This window comes from Mus caroli, chromosome 3 (genome assembly GCF_900094665.2).
Source record: "Mus caroli chromosome 3, CAROLI_EIJ_v1.1, whole genome shotgun sequence".
In the NCBI taxonomy this organism is placed as follows: domain Eukaryota; kingdom Metazoa; phylum Chordata; class Mammalia; order Rodentia; family Muridae; genus Mus; species Mus caroli.
In genome coordinates, this window is record NC_034572.1 from 110,078,349 (window position 1) to 110,098,328 (window position 19,980).

At 42.1% G+C, this 19,980-nt stretch overlaps 1 protein-coding gene across 1 annotated transcript in view; it reads right to left on the reverse strand.

Moving 5' to 3' along the window:
• Cdc14a (cell division cycle 14A) overlaps positions 1-19,980 on the reverse strand; it is a 154,892-nt gene that overhangs the window by 92,492 nt on the left and 42,420 nt on the right. The window contains exon 5 of the mRNA XM_021158702.2: positions 3,769-3,848. Within this exon, the coding sequence (XP_021014361.1) occupies positions 3,769-3,848 (80 nt within the window). The remainder of the gene's footprint in view (positions 1-3,768; positions 3,849-19,980) is intronic.

The window sequence follows — 19,980 nt, forward strand, 5'->3', positions numbered from 1 at the left end:
ATCTGCAACCCTATAGGTGGAACAACATTATGAACTAACCAGTACCCCGGAGCTCTTGACTCTAGCTGCATATATATCAAAAGATGGCCTAGTCGGCCATCACTGGAAAGAGAGGCCCATTGGACTTGCAAACTTTTTTATGTTCCCCAGTACAGGGGAACGCCAGGGCCAAAAAGTGGGAGTGAGTGGGTAGGGGAGGTGGGAGGGAGGGTATGGGGGACTTTTGGGATAGCATTGGAAATGTAAATGAGGAAAATACCTAATTAAAAAAAATGTTTGACCAACACTGTAGACTCAGCTAGGGGCACTCTGAAAAGGGGAGACCACAACAACACTCGTCTGGGCTTGCCAAGTCAAACTTGGCTGGCTCTACCCCCAGAATCTTAATTCCCTTGTTTCCACAGAGGCCAGCTGCCAAGCCAGCCCTGAGGATGGTCGGACCTAAAAAACTAAAATATCTTTTCCCTCTAGTTTTCAGCCACCATCACTCTTGATAAACACATTGGCCACTCGTAGTTCAAGTGAAAGAACAATTTTCAACACAAATACCTTAATATTCCAGAGAGCACCCTAAGACTGACTCCCCAACAGGAAAGCAACAACAGTTCTGAAGAGCCGAGGCACATCAGAGATGAGCAATGGTCACAAAAGCAATACACTTGAGTCAATCAAGAATTAAGTAGTCATGATGCACAAGTCTTTCTTCTTAATGTGTCTCATTTTCAGTGACTTTCCATGGGTCTGAACATTTGTGTGTTCTCATGCTTGCCAATGCACTGTACACATGCCTGTATGTTATCTCTGTGAGTACCCATGAGGGTGCATGCAGAATATATCCCCACAAGTTGTCCATCTTGATTAGTTGAAAGAGTCTCTCTCGTTGGGCTAGGGCTCACCGGTTAGGCTAAGCTGGCTAGGGACACACCTACCTCTACCTCCTTAGTGCTAGGATTACAAGAGCATACCACCATAGTTGGCTCTTGCTTGTGAGTTTGGGGACCAAACTCCATTCCTTGTGCTTATACTGCAAGCACTTTGACAACTGAGCTATCTGTCCCAGCCCTTTAGGGACATGTCAACCAAGGTTCATAAAATGCTATAATGATAATGTTTAACTATAACTTCAAATAGAAAAAAGAAACAGATCAATCATTTTATTTTAATAATGTATTGATACTAAATATTATAAGTGTCATGTGATTTAGTGCTCTGCGAAACATAGCATCATTTTTGAAAATCTGTGTCATATGAATTTAAGAGTACCTAAAAAATCAACCCCTGTGTTGTTGCACCCCAGTTTTCACCCTGACATGAAAACATTTCACCCTAACAGCCCCTGTCCTATGGGGTTGTCTTAGATCTCACATCCACTCCTCGATTCCAAAGTCAGATTTCTGTCTGCAAACCTCCCCCATGAACTCTGATGAGTATTAGCATCCCTCCCTATCCACATTCACTTATAGAAACTATACTGAGATGCTCTAAGGTTGGTAACAAGTCCTAACTGTCTTTAGATTCCTGAAACTCCCACAGTTATTGGCATGGGAAAAGCAATATGTTTAATATATATTTTTTCTCTTGGGACACAAATAGGAAAACATGTCAATATCCACTCACAAGAGAAAAGTCATCTATGCAAACAATTATCAGAAGTTTGCTTTCAGGGTATGTATAGCATATTGTGATGCATAAAATATACTAAAGAATTTCAGGCAAAGGGCCTGCCAAGCTGACACAGGAAAAAGAAAAGAAAAGAGTGGGGCTTCATAGAGGGGCTCAAGTAATTGTTGACTAAATGAATAAATTTTGAGGAAGACCATTATTTAAATTCACAACAGCCATAAAACTCTTTTATGAGGAATAGTGCGGGATGCCATTACAATTATGATGGTTTCGATGAGAAATGTCCCTCATAGTCTTAGGCATTTGAAATACTCAGCCCCCAGTTAGTGCTGTTTGCTTTAGGTGATATGGTTAGCTGAAGGAAGTACAACACGAGGAGGTGGACATTGATTTTTAAAAGCAACCTGCTATGCCTATTTGGCAGTCTGTTGGGGCTTGAGGTTTAAGCTATGAGCCCTCTGATGTTCTAGCTACATTGCCTGTTGCCTGTGCCTCCACTCTGTCATCATGAACTGTATTCCTCTGGGACTATAAGGCCAGATAAGCCTTTCCTTCTGTGAGTCATCTTCATCGTGATGTTTTATCACAGGAGTAGAACATAACATGCTTGGGAACTCAGACATTCCAAAGAAGCACACAGACAAACACGGCCACCACACCTTAAAAAAAAAAAAAAAAAAGCAATCAAAATAGACTTTTGTAGAAAAATGTAAGAAAAAAAAATTAAATGGATGGCTGGGGGAAATATGGAGAAATGGCTCTGTAGTTTAGAGCAAATACAATTCTAACAGAGGACCCAAGTGTACTTCCCAACATCCAGGTTGTCAAATGGCTCACAACCATCTATAACTCCAGCTCCCAGGAAATCCAACACCCCTGGCCTCCACTGGCACTCCCGTGCACCTACCCACACACAAAAACATACTTTTTAAAAAGAAATATTTAAATAGATAGCTGCTAACATAGCAATAATCGGGAAAAGTCTAGATAATGAAGACAAAGGTATAACATAAAACAAGAGGAGTAACAAACCTTGTGAATGATATAACCCAGATTATAATGAAGCCAAGGCCATAATGAGTACCCAGAATTAGTGTTTGAAAGGTCTGTGATAACACTCCATGGCTTCAGCCATTCTGTAATTATGGGGGGTGGGTGGCTTCTTTAGCTCAACTCTAGTACAGCATTCTTTCATCTGAGCGCCTCACTGTCATCCACTTCAAACACGCAGTGTGCAAAGAAGCTAGACTCAGAGATACAGTTTACAGTCGACACAACTTTCTGAGTTATCAGAAAAGCACTACCCTGCGTTCCAGTCAAGGTCAGAATTCTAGTAAGACACAAGGGCTTAAACCAGGGAGCAAACGCCTCTGCATTTCTAAATATTCCTTCTTGTATAATGAGTACCTTTCAACAGATGACTATAATTTCTTGATGTCTAACAACAAGGCAATAAAATTCTCTAGAGTATTTTTAGTTTCTTAGAATGAACCTGAAGCAATGTGAACAAAAAAGCCACAATGGAAAAGTTAGAAAATGACCTACAGGTCTGACAATAAGAGAGCGGTGTAAGTGGCCTTTCAAACACTACCCAGCAATGGGGCAGACTGAGGAAGCCTCCCATTTGCCAACTCACACTTACACAAGATTCCTCTTCAAGGCTGAAATGAGAGAGAATGTTCCTGAAGATGGGAGGAATGAACAGAGGATCTTAGGACCAATGGGAACTACAGCTGTGGCCCTGGGTGGTAGTGGTGGGTCTAGCATCTATCTGTAACGCTACCAGGCAGACAGAGCTCACTCAGTGCTCATGGAGTGAAAGAATGGCTGGGTGAACCCATGATGTAATTACTGAAATCTAATTAGCTCATAAATCAGGCACTCTGCTCTCTAAGTACAGTATCAAAGTACAGAAGAGATTTAAGGTTAGAGGGAAATGCCTGGAAAGGAACGGCCATTTTTTTTCTTCCTAGTCTGCAAAATAAAAATAAAAACTATCTTGAGAACTTAGAGGATAGAAAGAATTCTCAATTCATGTTGGAGGGCATCATGGTCTCAGTGGACACACAGTTAACAAGACCCCCTTACCCCAACTCTAAGGAATGGTCAAGCTAAGTATAACCCAAGACCCAGTAGCAGCTGTACCTGAATGGAAGATAAGGAGGGTTTGAGCCAGACAGGAGAGCTCTGTAGGCTTCTTCTGGTGTCTTCTTTAAGTAGATGACCTATGGCAGACAAACAATGAATACCATTTAGAAGACCGTACAAAACCAACTTACCCACTCACCAAATTTGCATTTTGTTTCTTCTGCTTGGAGTCACATCACAGCTGTGGGGAAGCTGCTGTTCTCTTACGTGCTTCAGACTTTTATTTTGGTTGTTTTGCCTGTTGGTTTTATTTTGGGGGCCGGGTTTTGATCTGTAGCTCTGTGGCCCGGAACCCACTATACAGAGCAAGATGGCCTCTAGCTCACTTTGGACCTCCTGGCTCTGCACTCCAAATGCTAAGATTAGCTGTATCCCTCCACGCCTGGCCTGATACTCTTTAGACCAAGTTATCGACATCCCAGTTCACCTTGAAGCTGAGCCACCTCCTTAGACTTACAGATATAAATGGGTGTTTAGAGATGGGGGCAGGACCTTAAAGAAGCAACCTGGGGTTCACAAACCCCACTGAACAGACACAAGGTAGGGGGTGACAATTGTACCTCTGTCATTGGTCTTCCCACCAAAGACCAACAGTAGCTTCCTTGCCCTTTATTAGAGATGGCCAGGAGTTAGCTCAGGGCCTGGTTAGATGCTCAGAGCTAACAGTGAGCACCCTCCCCGGGGATCTCAACTGACATCTTTGTTCTGAGAGGAGCTGGTTTGGCTCTCTAATGGCTACGTGAAATCATAATGAAACTTATGAAAATGAATGCTGGTAAAAACACTGTAAAACACAGTACTCCTGGCTCTTGAAATCAGAGACATATTGATATATGGCTGCTAATATACAAACCAATAAAAAGGAATGTTTAAAGCCATAAATAATTTCCATTTCAGAACATGATGATGCCTAGCTAGCACATATTGGGTTCTGTAGTCAACAGCCCAATGGCAATAACTGATGGTCAGGATCAGGTCTCTTAGTGACTTTAAGATAGGAAGACACATGAGGACAGGGCACAGGTGTTGGGGTGGGACACAGCTTGTGTTCTATGTGGATGGGCAGCAGTGAGCAGCATGTGAGGCAAAGTGAGAGGTCAGTCAAGATAAGGACTGTGTGCTAAAGGATGGGTAATTCCTAAAAACCTCTCTAGCTAGAATTAATTGCATTATTTCCTCCAAATATCCCAACATCAAGATCTTATACACTCAGTTACAGGATAGGCAAGCAGTCCCCATTCTCCTTCTGCCCTTCAAAGCACCTTTGAACTCTAAGTCATTCCATCGGAAATGTATAGCATATATTCACTTGCTAACAATTTCAAAACTAGTAGCCCTCGTGAGTTCTCTAACAAAAAGTCATTTAATAGACCAAAAAGGTACATCTAGTAGCTGGGGAGATAGCCCAGTCATTAAAGTGCTCGCTTTGCAAGCATGAGGACCCAAGTTCAAACCCTGGAACACATCATACATACATACATACATACATACATGCCAGATCTGATGTTGTATGTTTGTAATCCCAGTGTGGAGAGGCAGAGATACACACATCCCCGAGGTTCACTGGCCACCCAGCTCTTATTAACCTACTTAGCAAGTTCTAGCACCAATGGGAGACCTGCCTTGTCTCCAAAAAGTACAGAACTGCACCCGAAGTATGACACCTGAGGTTGCCTGGCCTCACATGCACGCACGCACACACACATACACACACACACACACACACACACACACACACACACACACACACGTGTATGCACGCATGTGCATCCCTCTTCCCTCCCCAACACACACCCAAGTACACCCAGCCTCAGGAACAAATTCCCATGTCCCAGTGACAAATGGAGAGAAGGTCTGACAAAGCACACACCAACCAAAGCGAATGGAGTCTGAAGTACAGGCAGCACTGAAGACAAGTTGTCTTCCAAGGGACTGACACAGACGGGGGACACTGATGCTGCACGCAGAGGATTGTGACTCTGGTTGCAGCTCAACTCATTTTAAAAAATCAATTTAAGCCAATCCTAGCTTCAAGGACTCTTTGCAGTAACCAGAGTTACAACGTAACTTTACTATACCCTGATGGGTGGATTCTGTAATAGAACTGGTGAAAGAAAGAAAGAAAGAAAGAAAGAAAGGAAGGAAGGAAGGAAGGAAGGAAGGAAGGAAGGAAGGAAGNGGAAGGAAGGAAGGAAGGAAGAAAGAAAGAAAGAAAGAAAGAAAGAAAGAAAGAAAGAAAGAAAGAAAGAAAGAAAGAAAGAAAGAAAGAAAGAAAATAGCAGTGTTTTCCCAAGTTTACGGGGTTTGGAAGTTGTGTATGGCTGCTACCAAGGAAAGCTGCTGCTGGGAGAAAGCTTCTTGTGTTTAGATTAGATAATTAAAGCTTATACAACCTCCTTTGCAAAGGAAAAGTACATTCCCCTCCTAAGGAGCAATTACACTAATTCCCTTTAATCTTGAGGCAATAGGGCTACAGGAGGCAGTCACCCGGGCCCACATAAAATAACCTCTTCATACTGGTTACTCCACAGGGCTTCCCTCCCATCCCACCTGCATGACTTAGCACACATGAGGCATGTTCTCACGCTGTAAGAGGAGAGCCGCTGTTTTTATTTTTATCCCAGTACTAAATTATTAATGGGTGCAGAGTGAAACCCAACAGAGCCCATCTAAGTTCCAGGAAGATTCCTGGAACATCTGTTACAGGTTGACCTTTTACAGTCTGGATCTTAGTGCTTAGGGAGAGTGGGGAAATACCCTCCTCCAACAAGAATTCATTGTTGAACGGCACACGCATGCAGACTTAGCCTTTAACGCCTGAGCCATCTCTCCAGCCCTAACCCTAACTCTAACCCTAACCATACAAACATGCCTGGTTTTTTAAATTACAAGATTTCACACTGTTAAGAGGAACCAAGGTGATGCAGAATTGGAGAAAAGGGAACATCCTACTCTGTTCTTACTTTTGTACAGGTGTGAACAACATTGGTTTTAGATAGAAAGTAACTAAATCAGTTAATGAAATGTTTAATATTCCACCCCCCCAAAAAAATAGTTCATATTGAGGCCCAAAGTTGTGCTAGACAAGTCTTATATTTCCTAAAAATATCTTCTAAAACTAATATCAAAGCACCTACCACATATTCTGATTTATCTTTTTGGCTTCTAAAAGGAAATGGTGTGTGTGTGTGTGTGGGTGTGTGTGTGTGTGTACACTAGCTATTAGCATACATAAGCCAATGGGAAGAATTTTCCCAAACTTTGATCGGCACTTGACAAAAATCATTGACAGAGACAGTGTTTCATTTCATTCCAATTTAGTGAGTGACGCCTGCATTACTTATATAAAATTGTTCTATTCTTGCCAGGAAGTTCTACAGACCTGCTCAATCAATAAAAAAAAAATTAAAATAAAATAAAAAGACTAATATAGAGCCGGGCATGGTGGCGTACACCTTTAATCCCAGCACTCGGGAGGCAGAGGCAGGCGGATTTCTGAGTTCGAGGCCAGCCTGGTCTACAGAGTGAGTTCCAGAACAGCCAGGGCTACATAGAGAAACCCTGTCTCGGAAAAAAAAAAAAAAGACTAATATATATGTACCTATTTTAACTGAATATGAGCCTACTGATCAAAGTGATTTGTTTTCTATTTTATTAACTTCAATGCCAGAAACCAAAGACTTTCCCATTTGTCACATGATCCCTGAGAGGCAGGATTGTAACCCTATTCAAGAGACAAAGGGGTTTTATTGAAAAATATAAGAAAAATTATAGTACTACAAATTAAAATAATCTATAATGTTTATAAATAAGCACTGATGCCTAAGCTTTAATTATCATGGACTAACTCTTACACATCACCACATACTACCAAGTCTCTTCATAGAGACACTCCGTTATCAGAAACCAATGTGATTTAAAGTACTTGATAGCATTACAAGTGGGCACCCTGTCACTGAACCAACACAGAAAGGAATATTACAATACATAACATAAAATGTAAAGCATCTGTATGCATATCACACACTGACGATATATCAAATTAGGAATCTCTCCTAACTTCACAGAATACCAGACCACCCAAGACACTACTTAAAACGTTCTTGGAATTTACGTGCAGTATTTTTAAACTATCTTTTAAGCTAGAGCCTATTGTCACGAGATCCATAAAACCTATAAAAATAATATGTATGGTTTTCAGAAGCAACCTGAGATTTGCAACTCTATTCCTGCACTTTGACAACTTACTCTCCCTAATGTGCAATCTGGGATTCTGAGAAACAATCATTGCTTTCACATAGACGTCTAAGCCAGACTGTAAATTTGGTAATGATCTTCCCATGGAGATGCTGCCTTGAGCCTTATAAGGTTTCTAGCTTTCTTTGGGGAGTATTACTATCTTTTAATAAGAAAAGAGATCACTACTGAAAGAAACATGCATACGTATACCCGTGATATACCTTTAATAGAAATCTAAGGAGCTGATAAAACGGCTTAGTGAACAAAGGTACCTGCTGCTAAGCCTGATCATCTAGTCTGATAGCTTTTAAAGATAATCTCTTTAGGGGTAGGGGTGGGGGGTCATACCCAGATGACCTTAGTTCTCAACTATTTTCAGGTTGTAACATCAGTTTCCTGGACATCTCTTTGGAAAGAAATTTAATTGACTCAGAACTGGCCAGAATGTTGATTTCAAGCCACAGTGGCAGTGTCACAGGGGCAGAACCTACCTGGGGAAGGTTGTTCTCTGCTTATTTCCCTCTTCTGAACAACTAATATATTGAGCAAAATAACAGAAAATCCACTGCCAACATTCAAGGCTACTCTGAGAAAATGTATGAGGTCTCAAGGATATTTTTATTATCTAATCACAAATAGGAATTAACATGAGCACAGATTTCTTAGTTTTGTTTTTGTTTTTCGAGACAGGGTTTCTCTATGTAGCCCTGGATGTCCTGGAACTCACTCTGTAGACCAGGCTGGCCTCCAACTCAGAAATCTGCCTGCCTCTGCCTCCCAAGTGCTGGGATTAAAGGCGTGCGCCACCACAGCCCAGCTAGGGTTTTTTTTGTTTTTGTTTTGTTTTGTTTTGTTTTTTATTACATTACTGTGCACAATGGGAGGTCAGTGGAGGTTAGAGGACCTCCAAGTCCCCTTGCCAAGTTCTCTCCTTCCACCATGTGGGTCCCAGAGATCTAACTCGGTCACTATGCTTACATTTTGTTTTCTTAAAAGGGTCTCATGCAACCCAAGGCTGAGGCCTCAGACTTTTAACTGCTGAACCATCTTTCTGGCCCCGCTTCTTCACATTCCTACTGTAGTTTGTTTAGAAGGTTATCTGATTGTGTTTTTATCCCTAGCTAGGCTGTAAACGCTAATGAAGGTAATTTTCATGTCTTAAGATCTGCAAGGCTCAGCACAATGCACATAGAAAGCGCTCTAAAAATGGTTGGTCGTAGCACAAACAATAAATAGATTTCTTTGTAAAGAAATACTTTCACAAACACTGATCCCCAAATTGGAGAGTGTGATAACCAAGCCCAGTGGTCAGGAGCCAACATGCCTAGGTTCAGAGGTAGGCTCTTTTGCCTGGTGATTGGTAGCACATTAATTCTCTATACTTCTGTTTCAGGAAGTGTGAAGAGGGGACATTCCTGGACCATGAACTTCCCTCAGACAGAAGGTCACAGTGTCACGGAGACATCGCTAGGTTGTATGCTGTTTGTTAGAGAGATATTAAACAGTGTAATATACGCATAGCAGACTTCTACCTGTACCTGACATATAACTCTACCACAGTGAGGGAATACAGACAAGAGATCCAATTAGCCCCACAATATTTTCTCTTTTCTCCACTCTTTCGGTTGAAATGTCAGATGTCTCTCATGGACTTCTATGAGAACTTCCTCATTGGAGGAAGTCAGTCATTAGGGTATGGCGGCACATGTTATACCTAGACCCCCAGTCCCTTCCTCATTCTGTGGTTCCTGTCCACCATGAGAGGCTTTTCCACCATCTTCCCACCACTGTGATTCTCCATCTCACCTTGAATCAACAGGACCGGGATCTATGTATTAAAATATCCAAAACCCTGGGAGAGAATCAGTCCTCCTCTCTTAGGATGCTCCTGCCAGATACTCTGTGGCAGCGGCAAGGAAACTCATACAACAACCTGTACCCGTGTGGATTTAGATCTGAATGGTTCATAGAGCCAAGTCCAAACGGCTGCCGAAGCATAGGACCAGGGGACATAGGGAGTCAATGCCTCCTTGGGAGTGCTAAAATCAGGACGATGAGGCCATCATCCAGGGAAACCCTCTCGGTTTAATGGAGGCACCGGTGCCTCTCTCAGTCCAAGCCTCAGCGTGAACATTGAAGTAAATGTTACCAGCCCCTGGCTTTATCAAATCCACTCTCAAAGCATCTCAGCATCGCCGCTGTGGCTGAGCCCTGTGTCTCTCGAACCACGTCCATGTAAAGGAGAGAGAGGTGTTACTACTCAGACTTACGGCTTCTGTGTTTGAACTTTCATGAACTTTTATGAACACCAGAACAAATGGCCAAGACTAGGGAGAAAAACGCTTCGATTAACTGTAAAGATTACAGATACCGCAGAAGTCACAGCTACAAGAAAAAAAAAAAAAAGAAAGAAAGAAAGAAAAAAGCAAGAAAGTCTGCAAAAAGCCAACGTCATGAATCTTTTCAAGCTTTTGTCCTTGGTACCTAAGACTTGGTTCTCAGACTTCTTAAATGTCAAGGTCCTTAATTTGTAAACTGCTGTTTCCTGAAGACAGATTTCAATTTTAATTGTCATAAACAAGCCCAAACAGAGATGTTTAAATTTTTAATGTTTTGTAACATTTTCTTCTTATTCATATCCTGCCATTCTATCCAGTGACAAGAAAAACAATAACTCCATTCAACTTGATAATTAAAAAAAAAAAATAGGAAAAAAACCTACTTATTTGTGAGATGCACAGACAATTTCACTTTTGTTCTAACTTACAGAAGCAGAAATACTCAGAGTGGAACAATTGAGGACATTAAATAGGCAAGCCTGTGGTTACGAAGCAGAAACTCGACTGTGTTCTCAACGGCCTGCATCTTGGTCTACTTTAAATCTACCAGGCTCAGTATTCTAATTAAAACACAATAATAAGACCGAATCTTGTCTTCTGCACAGTCTGGTTGAAGTCAGTATATAGAAAACCCTTCCAATCCAATAGAAACCACAGACCAGGAAGTCAGCAACGAAGAACACAGTACTGCCTAACAAAGATGGAGACACAGTGCACCATAGGGGGGAAGCAGAATTGGGCCTCACATCACCACCCCATCACTTATTTCTATCCTAAAAATCCTTCATCCCACATCTTTCATAGAAATGGGCTGTGACTTCGTTTGTTTGTCTGAGGTTCTGTTTGCTCTGAAATGCCCTCATGACATCTCTACATTTTCATCTGGAGTTTGGGTTAAGTAGACAGATGACAAGCAGCAGACATGATTGTGTTTATCTCAAAATTCATTTGGATGAGAAACACTCCTTCCACCTCTCTCATGGATACAATCAGAGTGGAGCTAGCGGGAGCCTTGGATGGGCTGTTTGGGAGGATTGCAGATATTAGCCACATGTGTCTCCTCATTTAATTTGATGGAAAGCAGAATTTTCATAATCAGCCTGAATAGATGTCTCTCCAGAGCTGATGATGCGACTGGGACAGTTGCACATCTCTTGCTAGAACTGTTTGTTTCAATGACACAGTGGACTGCTTATGCCTGATTTAAGCCCATGTGCCAACACACACCGACAGTTAAATCATAAGGACGTAGGCCAAGCCTTTGCCAAGCAAATCAAAGAAAACCACACCAATATCTCACACCCGGATGCTTAAAAAGAAAATCTCCCTCTCTCTCTCTTCTCCTCTTCTTCTCTTTCTGCTGCCTCCTTGTCTCTCCCTCCCAATAAAACCTCTTCCACATGAAAAAAAAAAAAAAAAAAAGCCAGGATGGGAGATGGAAGAAAATGTGTGGCCCCTAGAGTACCTAAGTCCTTCGTGTTCCTGGAGTAACCACAGGTTTCATGTTACATACAGTACCCAGGTAAACATATGCCTGTGTATAACCTATCATTCACTGTCAGAAGGCAACCTCTAGGTAAAACTCAAAATCAGGCTCAAAAGGTTCAAATCAGGCTCAAATCAGAACATGTTTATGATCAAGATACTAGTGGCAGATGTAAGTCATGATTAAACATTCAAGTTTTTCAGACATCTGTCATTTTGTATGATAACTCTTTCACTTACAAATGAACTACACTTCAAAGCTTACTTATAAAGGCAAATATCTCAAACTCTGGATATACTTTACCCAAGATCAAAGTTCAAAGTTGAAGCCAGTGATGACAACCTGGCAACCTGTGTTCAATCTCCAGAAACCATGTAAAAGTGAAAGGAGAAACAGACTCCACAAAGTTGCCCTCTGACCTCGGAGTTCACCAGGGCACATGTGTGCCTGCCCGCACTCACTCGCACGCAAAATAATAATAAATAAAAGTAAAATCTTAAAAATAAGGAAACCGTGAGGAAATGAATGAATACATTCTCAGTGACTCTACATTGAAATCTGAACTACTTCCATTGTTTTAACAGTATTGTATTATATATATGTCAATTCTATTTCAAAATGCATAACTCTCCTTAATATTTGACATTTTATCTAAGGCTGATTTAAAACCTGGGGCAATGAGAAGAGGGGCAGAGATAAGAGGAGAGATTCTCCTTGTGGTAACAAATGGGAACTGTTGGGAAGGAAACACTTTCTGAGCATACACAGCGAGAGGGCTGCAAAGCAGAGATGGAACCCAGTCAAGATTGGATGTTTTCCATCAAACCTGCGACCTGCCAGGAGTGGAGAAGGTAAACCAGGCTCTCAGTGTTCATTCAGTCACCAGATCATGTAACCAAGGAACGTTAAACAACAACAGTGTTCTCTAAGTTAAATTTTGAGTTGAATGTAGCAGAGCGTGCCTGTAACGCCAGCACTCAGAGATCGAGACACAGGGAGCTCAGGTTTGAAGCCAGCCTGGGTGACATCACAAGACCTTATCTCAAAAATAATAAATAATTTCAAAACATTTTCAAATATCTTTCTCCTGGTCTTCTCTGGGTTTTGAGGAGTTTGCGGGGGAGATGTTAAGGCAAACGTTCAAGGCAGAGCCACACTGCATACAACTCAGGTCTCAAAGCTCCTGCCTGGTAACGTGTAAGCGCCTTCTCTTTGAACTTACTCAAGAAGAGAAAACTAACAATGTACTCAAACAAGGAACTGGTTGTTCTCTTCCAGTGTTTACAAAAGAGTTGTTGCTTGGAGAATGCAGGAGAAACAAGAGCTTGCCCCACTAGTTGGGTGTTTGCAGAACAGATCCTGTGGTCATTTGTCTGTACATTAGCCTGAACTTTGCAAACAAATGCCACATGACAAGATTGTCCTTCAAGAAGAGAAAAGAATTGATCCCTCTTAAGCATGCAAAGGTCTTGTTTTGAAGTAAGCAGGTTCCTACATGCCATCGCTCACTAATTTCCACAAACGAGAACACAGACAAATAAAGGCAACCACAGACCTACCTTACCACACACTTACTTTATAGAAAATACATCTTCCTTCCTTGTAGCTACTAGGAATTCCCACCCCCATCCCCATACACCCTGCCTCACCTCTGACCCCCATTCCAGCTCACTTTAGTGAATACACATCACATTTTCTAAAAATCCAGCAGACACATCCATCCTCACCCCATGGTCAGCTGTTCTCCCTCACGTCTCTGTAGCATCAAGACTTGAAGCTCCGGTTTACCAGTGAAAGGGAAATGAGGAAGGGGCAAAAGACAGGAAAAGGATCAAGGCGGAGAATTTCCCATAATTCCAATACAGACAATTCTTATCTTGGTTCAACAAAAAGTTACTGATACAGGAACCATGGATAATGCCAAGATCAAGGCTAACATGCTTCTGACCCCATAGAGCATCCCTTGCATATATCCAGTTTTTCAATGCAGGAGATCCTCCCAGTTTTCAGTACACTTAACAGGCAACAACGAAAACTTTGAAGCTGTTTCAAGATATAGCCATCCAGACCTGCTTGCTTAAGATTCAAACTCACTAAATATGAGGTCTGACTACGATTATTTACAGGTATTTCTGACACACAGTGATTGCTGAAAACCACTGTTACAAGCATTACAACATTAAAGACCATGGCTATTTCTTCAGAGCCACAAACAAGCACATACCTATCAGATTTAATGGGAAAAAAAAAAATCAATGAAATTTCAAGACAGCATCAACAGGATTTGCTAAGGTCCTTTACAGCTCAAGTACTGCCTCTGCCTCTGTGTTCATGTGGTGACTTGTCGACACTGAGTTATACTTTCAGAACATAAAAGTGAGAACAGAAAAGACAGACAGGTTAACAATTACGCTGTCGTGATGGGGCAGAATAAACTCCAGCCGTGAAGGTAAGTCATCAAAGTAGCAGGTGAGTTTAAAAGGCTGCTGGGCCATGTTCACTCCCTAACAGCATCTTGTGCCGCGGAGAATGAAACCGAGGCTCATCCTTACCTACCAGCTGGACAGAGACCCCAGAGCTCATTCTCTGTGCTGTCCTCCACACCATGATGCAGCAACCTTAGCTTAGCTCTTGCCTTAGCTCCTCTCCCAACCCACCCGTTCTGACTCTGAAGCCTTTGGGACATGCCCTACCCAAAATACTTTTATGTATCATCTTAACTGTCTGTCGCTCGAGGAGGACTTCCCCGATTCCAGTATGAAATAGGCAACCATCCGCCAGCATCTCGCGACATTTTACACCAGGCTTCTCTCAGCAAAATATAAACTCAGAAAGGCAGGGATTCAAACCTACTTGTTCATCGACACCACCTGAATATCTGGCATGAGTGCTTATAAATACTAGTTCAATAAAAGAATATACATATTAACCAGGCTGGAGGGAGGATGAAGGTTTCCCACTGAAATGAATAAATGACTTATTCCCACTTAAACAACCAGAAAATTCACTATTATTAAGTTTTGGGGGTTTGGTTTTTTGTTTGTTTGGTTGGTTGGTTTTTGCTTGCTTGCTTGCTCGCTTGAGATTGGGTCTATGTAGCCCTGGCTGGCCTGGAACCTACTACATAGAAAAGGTTAGCTTGGAACACACAGAGGTAGGTCTGCTTGCCTCTACTTCAGGAGTGCTGGATTAAAGATATGCACCACCATGGCCTCATGTACTGTTTTAAGCTTGAATAAGTCTAAGAATGATTCTCCTCCAAAGAACAAAAAAGTTCCAGTTATCACAACACTGTTATTCTATGCATTGGCCAATTAAGAAAAGGAGGAAAAAGAGAAAGAAAAGACAACAGGAGAGAAGTAGTCTAGTGAGGAGAAGAAGAAAGAGATTGGTGGGGAGAGGGCACAACTAGAGAGAGAGAGGGACAATGAAATGACAAGGATGCTAGATGAGAAGACGTGGCTGGCTATTTCATATCACAGTGTGCACTGGGACTTGGGTGCCCAAATAACTCAAGGGTTTCAAAGATACTTGAATGCCAACCCTAACAGGGGGTCCCTTCCCTCCTGGTTCTACCTCCTCTGAAAAGGTCTGAGTCTCCTGGTATAATGAGGATGGGGACTAGGAAAGCTGGAGGCTGGGGTGAGGAGCAAGCCTCCCTAAAGCATAGCTGCTTCTAGGAAGAACCTATGTCCGGAGCCACTGGGGCAAATCTGCAGAGAAAATGATTCTCTGGGCTGCTAGAGTGGACAAGAAAGAAGTCAGAGGCCCTCCGTTGACATCCTGGAGCTTGTGGACCTAGGAGGCCTAGGCCAAACAACATTCCTTAAATCCCCCCAAAAAAGAAGTTAATTGTAAGTTTTGTTGTTGTTGGTTGGTTGGTTGGTTGGTTGGTTTTTAGGGGGTTGGGGGTTGTCTTGGTTTGGGTTTTTTTTTGGAGACAGGATACCATTATGCAGCCCTGGCTGGCATGGAACTCGATATGTAGACCAAGCTGGTCTAGAACTCATAGTGATCTACCTGCTTCTGCCTCCAGAGTTCTGGGATGCGTGGGCCATCATGCCCAACAATGTAATAGAAGATCTTAATCAACTTCTTCTTTCCTGAATTCAGAAGCACAATATGTCAGATATAAAATCTAGTATCCAGTTCATTTGTTGACCTCTGTGCTAATCATAGCAGCAGTCCAAAGCCAGGATATCCTTTCATATTTTTTTTCCAAATACATTCACTTAGTTGGAGATAGGAAAACAAAACTATTCTGGAACTTTTTAAAATGCTAACCCCATATTTGTCATAATTTCCCTTACAACTCACCAAAGTGTCATTAAGAAGAAAAATGGGCTCTAAAAAAAGGTAGCTTATGGTCAAAACTACAACTCAATTACAGGCACACACACAAAAACCATTTCAGGCACTGAGAATTTCCTCAAAATCTCTGACATCTCTGAAAGGGGGCATCTTAGTTCAAAGTAATATTTGGGACGTCCCTCATTCTAAAGCAGATGAGACCCTATAATGTTATTGCATTCCCCAATGCTGTCCACATCGTGGATCTCCTTCCTACTCCCACATTTCAACAAGCAGCTGACCCAAATTGACCACTGAAGTGGGATACCGGTGAGAAGCGTCAAGGCCTAGAACTCAGGACTAAAGCAGAGTGACCTCCACTTCCCCACAGGGGACATGCTTGTCAACCCAGAAGAGAAGCTTGAAACCACGAAGACCCAAAGGCTTCTTTTTTTGTAATTTTTTTTTTATTATTTCTTGTTGACTACTATCATATTTGTGTATAACGTGTGTGGAGCTCAGAGTATGACTGTGTGACATCAGCTGTCTCTTTCTGCATATGTGTGTGTTCTAGGGTTCAAGCTTAAAGAGCAAGCACTTTACCTGCAGAGCCATTCTACTGACTCCTGGTTAACTGTGGATGAATAGACAGATGATTGATAGATAGACAGATAGATAGATAGATAGATAGATAGATAGATAGATAGATAGATAGATACCTATGTTATTTAACTTATTAGGCAAAATAAAAGATTAACAACAGAAACTAGTATTGACAGAAAAAATTGTGACAGCATAGTATAATTGAAGTATGTGAATGAAGCCTCTCAAAATCTCTTCTTACACTACTTTTACTGAAGAGATGACTCAGCAGTTAAGAGCACTGGCTGCTCTTCCGGAAGTCATGAGTTCAATTCCCAGCAACCACGTGGTGGCTTACAACCATCTGAAGGATCCGATGCCCTCTTCTGGTGTGTCAGCAACAGTGTGCTAATATACATAAATAAATAAATCATTTTTAAAAATGCAGTGCCTAAGTGATCAGATGAAGTTAGGTGGATAATACAGGTAGAGAGTAACCTGGTAAAGATCACTGCAATATAAACAATGAGACAGGATGCCAGTAGACTAGATACCAAGACAGTTAGTGGGTAACTATCGGGCAGGTAGGATATACGATGTGGATCTCCTGGACGCAGAGATAATTCATAGCCACAGTGGAATAGAACCAGACAGTAAGAAACATGATACTACTTGAAATGGTGAACAACTTAAAACTTTTTTTTTTTGGAATTTTCCATTTAATATGTTAAGGCCAAAATTGACTAATACCTCAGAAAGTAGTGTCAGGGATAATGAAGAGTTTGCTGTCATATATGGAAATGTAATAACGGAGAGACCAAGAGGGAGGTCCGTCTGCACTGTGTTTAGGTGGTCAGCACAGGATCGCTCACCTCTGGGACTCTGAACCCCCTGCAGGGACGTTTCCTAGCATCCATCCACTTTTCCACTAAAACTGCAGAGACAGGCACTGGCTTGGGCATGGGGGAAATAGATATATGAGTGAAAATCCATATATCTTTACTCCAGAAACTCACTCTAGCAGGGGAGAGAGCGCCTGCAGAGAAAGAACTTTGGGAAGCTCATCACAGCACCTTAGAGGTAAGTGGAGAAAAGCTCTGCTTGAGCCTTGTTCCCGAGTGAGGTGGTAAGAAAATGGCAGTGTGAAGAACCGGAAGGGGCAAGGCTGGCACAGGCAGACAGATCAGGGTGGAGAAACACCAGGAAGAGCCTGTCTAAAAAAAAAGTTTCGTATTATTTTGATTAAATAAGAAATTCCACCAAGCAAGCCCACTGAATGACTCACACCTACTCCTGAAAGGATTGCGGAGTCTGACTCAGCCTGCCGTCTGCACGACCCCACAGAAAGGCTGATGCTCGCTCTGCTCTTTAGTGTGAAGCTGTAAACCACAAAGGCCACCCCCTGCTAAGAGCTTTATGAAGTCGTGGAACAACTTTGAGTGTTTCCTTCAAGCAAAGGTGACACCAGCAAAGCAACTTACTTTCGTGAGCCATGACTTTGCCACCAAACTAAATAAGCCTGGCTCTACAAAATGAAATGTCAAAAGTCCTTCAAGGCCCTGCCATGGAAGTCCTGAGAATGAGGGGTGGGGGTGGGAGGAAAAAACTAACAAAGATCCAAAGAGAGACAGGAGGATCGGTGGAGTTTGAGGCTACCTAGGGCTACAGAGAAAGACTCAGGAGGGGATGGAAGTAGGGGACATGTTGGAACGGGAGGGAAAAGGAAAGGAAAGATGAAGGAGAGGAAGAGACAGAGAGGAAGAAAGGAAAGGAGAAAGAATGCCAAGTAGTAACGTGTGTCCAGTGGCTCACGTGGCACAGTCTATGTTACCAATGTGCAACGACATCTTAAGTTCTAACGATCTTAGTGATGTCTACAGAGCAAGCCGAACAGGGGCTGCACCTCGCTCTCCTCCTTTAAACTCACATATGCAGAGAGTTTTGAATGAACTAATTCGCTTTCCACAATGGAGAATGGATATAATTTAATATATAATATGAAAATCCATATAAATATAATGAAATGCATCATATCAAATGGAATTCCTTTATATGCTTTGGAGGGGCACGTGGTTTTGGAGGGATTCATTCTTTTGTTTGAATCAGGGTGTCACTATGTAACCTAGAGTAGCCTGGCACTCACAATCACCCAGCCTTAGCCTCCAAATGATGACATTAGGGTGTGCCACAATACTCAGGTGTGTGTGTTTGTGTGTGTGTATTAGGGGCGTGTCCTTGAAATAAAATTCACACGTTAAAATTATGGAATCCAAAATACATTTAAAACCTAATGGATAGTGCCTGGGTGCATTCCGACTCTCTTCACACTGACTTAGGAGGCTCAGGCTGCCTCTGCAAGGGCCCCAAGTCGACACCAAACACAGGCTCTTCTCCTTCAGGGTTACTCCGGACAGCCTGTTCTGGCCGCCTAGAAAAGGGGGAGAAAAGCCTGAGAGAAGCCTGAGGGTAACACAGTGAATCAGATGATAATGTGATAAGGATAAATCAGTCTTATGAATTGCGTGCTTAACACAAGCAGCTTTTCCCATGACCCCAGTATCAGCTGACTAAAAACCACCTGGACCTTGGCAATGGGAGTCTCTTGGAGAAACTGAAAATACCGGCATTTTTTCTTCAACTTGATCCTGTTAGCTGAGGAATAATCTTAAAAACCCAAACAATTATCTACAAATTTGGTGCCAAAATCCAGGCCCTAAAAAGAAAAAAAAAAAAATGCAAAAATATTCCCCAGTCCTGATTTTGTTTTGTTTGAGACAAATCTTATCATGTAGCCCAGGCTGGCCTTGACTTCTCTATACAACAGAAGATAGTTTGGAGTCCAGATTCTCCTGTCTAACATAAGATTAGACAGCTCCTTCTCTCAAATGCTGGGATCACAGGCACGTGCTGATATGTCCTACGTGGTACTAGACCTTGAACCCAAGGATTCATGTGTGCCAAGCAAGCATTCTGCCAACTGAGCTACATCCCCACACTGATTTTTTTTAAATAATATAGAAAAGAAAGTAGCATGCTTCACACACTGTAATGTGAAAAGCTGCCTGATGGGCAAAAGATGTGGCTCAGTTGGTAAAGTACTTGTCTAGCGTGCACAAGGTCCTGGGCTCAATCTCCAGCATCATGTGTAACTACAAGGTAGAGGACCTTAGGTCAGAAACTGAGGTCCTTCCATGGCAACAACTTGAGTCTGAGCCTGAGCTACATGAGAACCTTGTCTCAAAAAAGGGAGAGAGAGAGAGAGAGAGAGAGAGA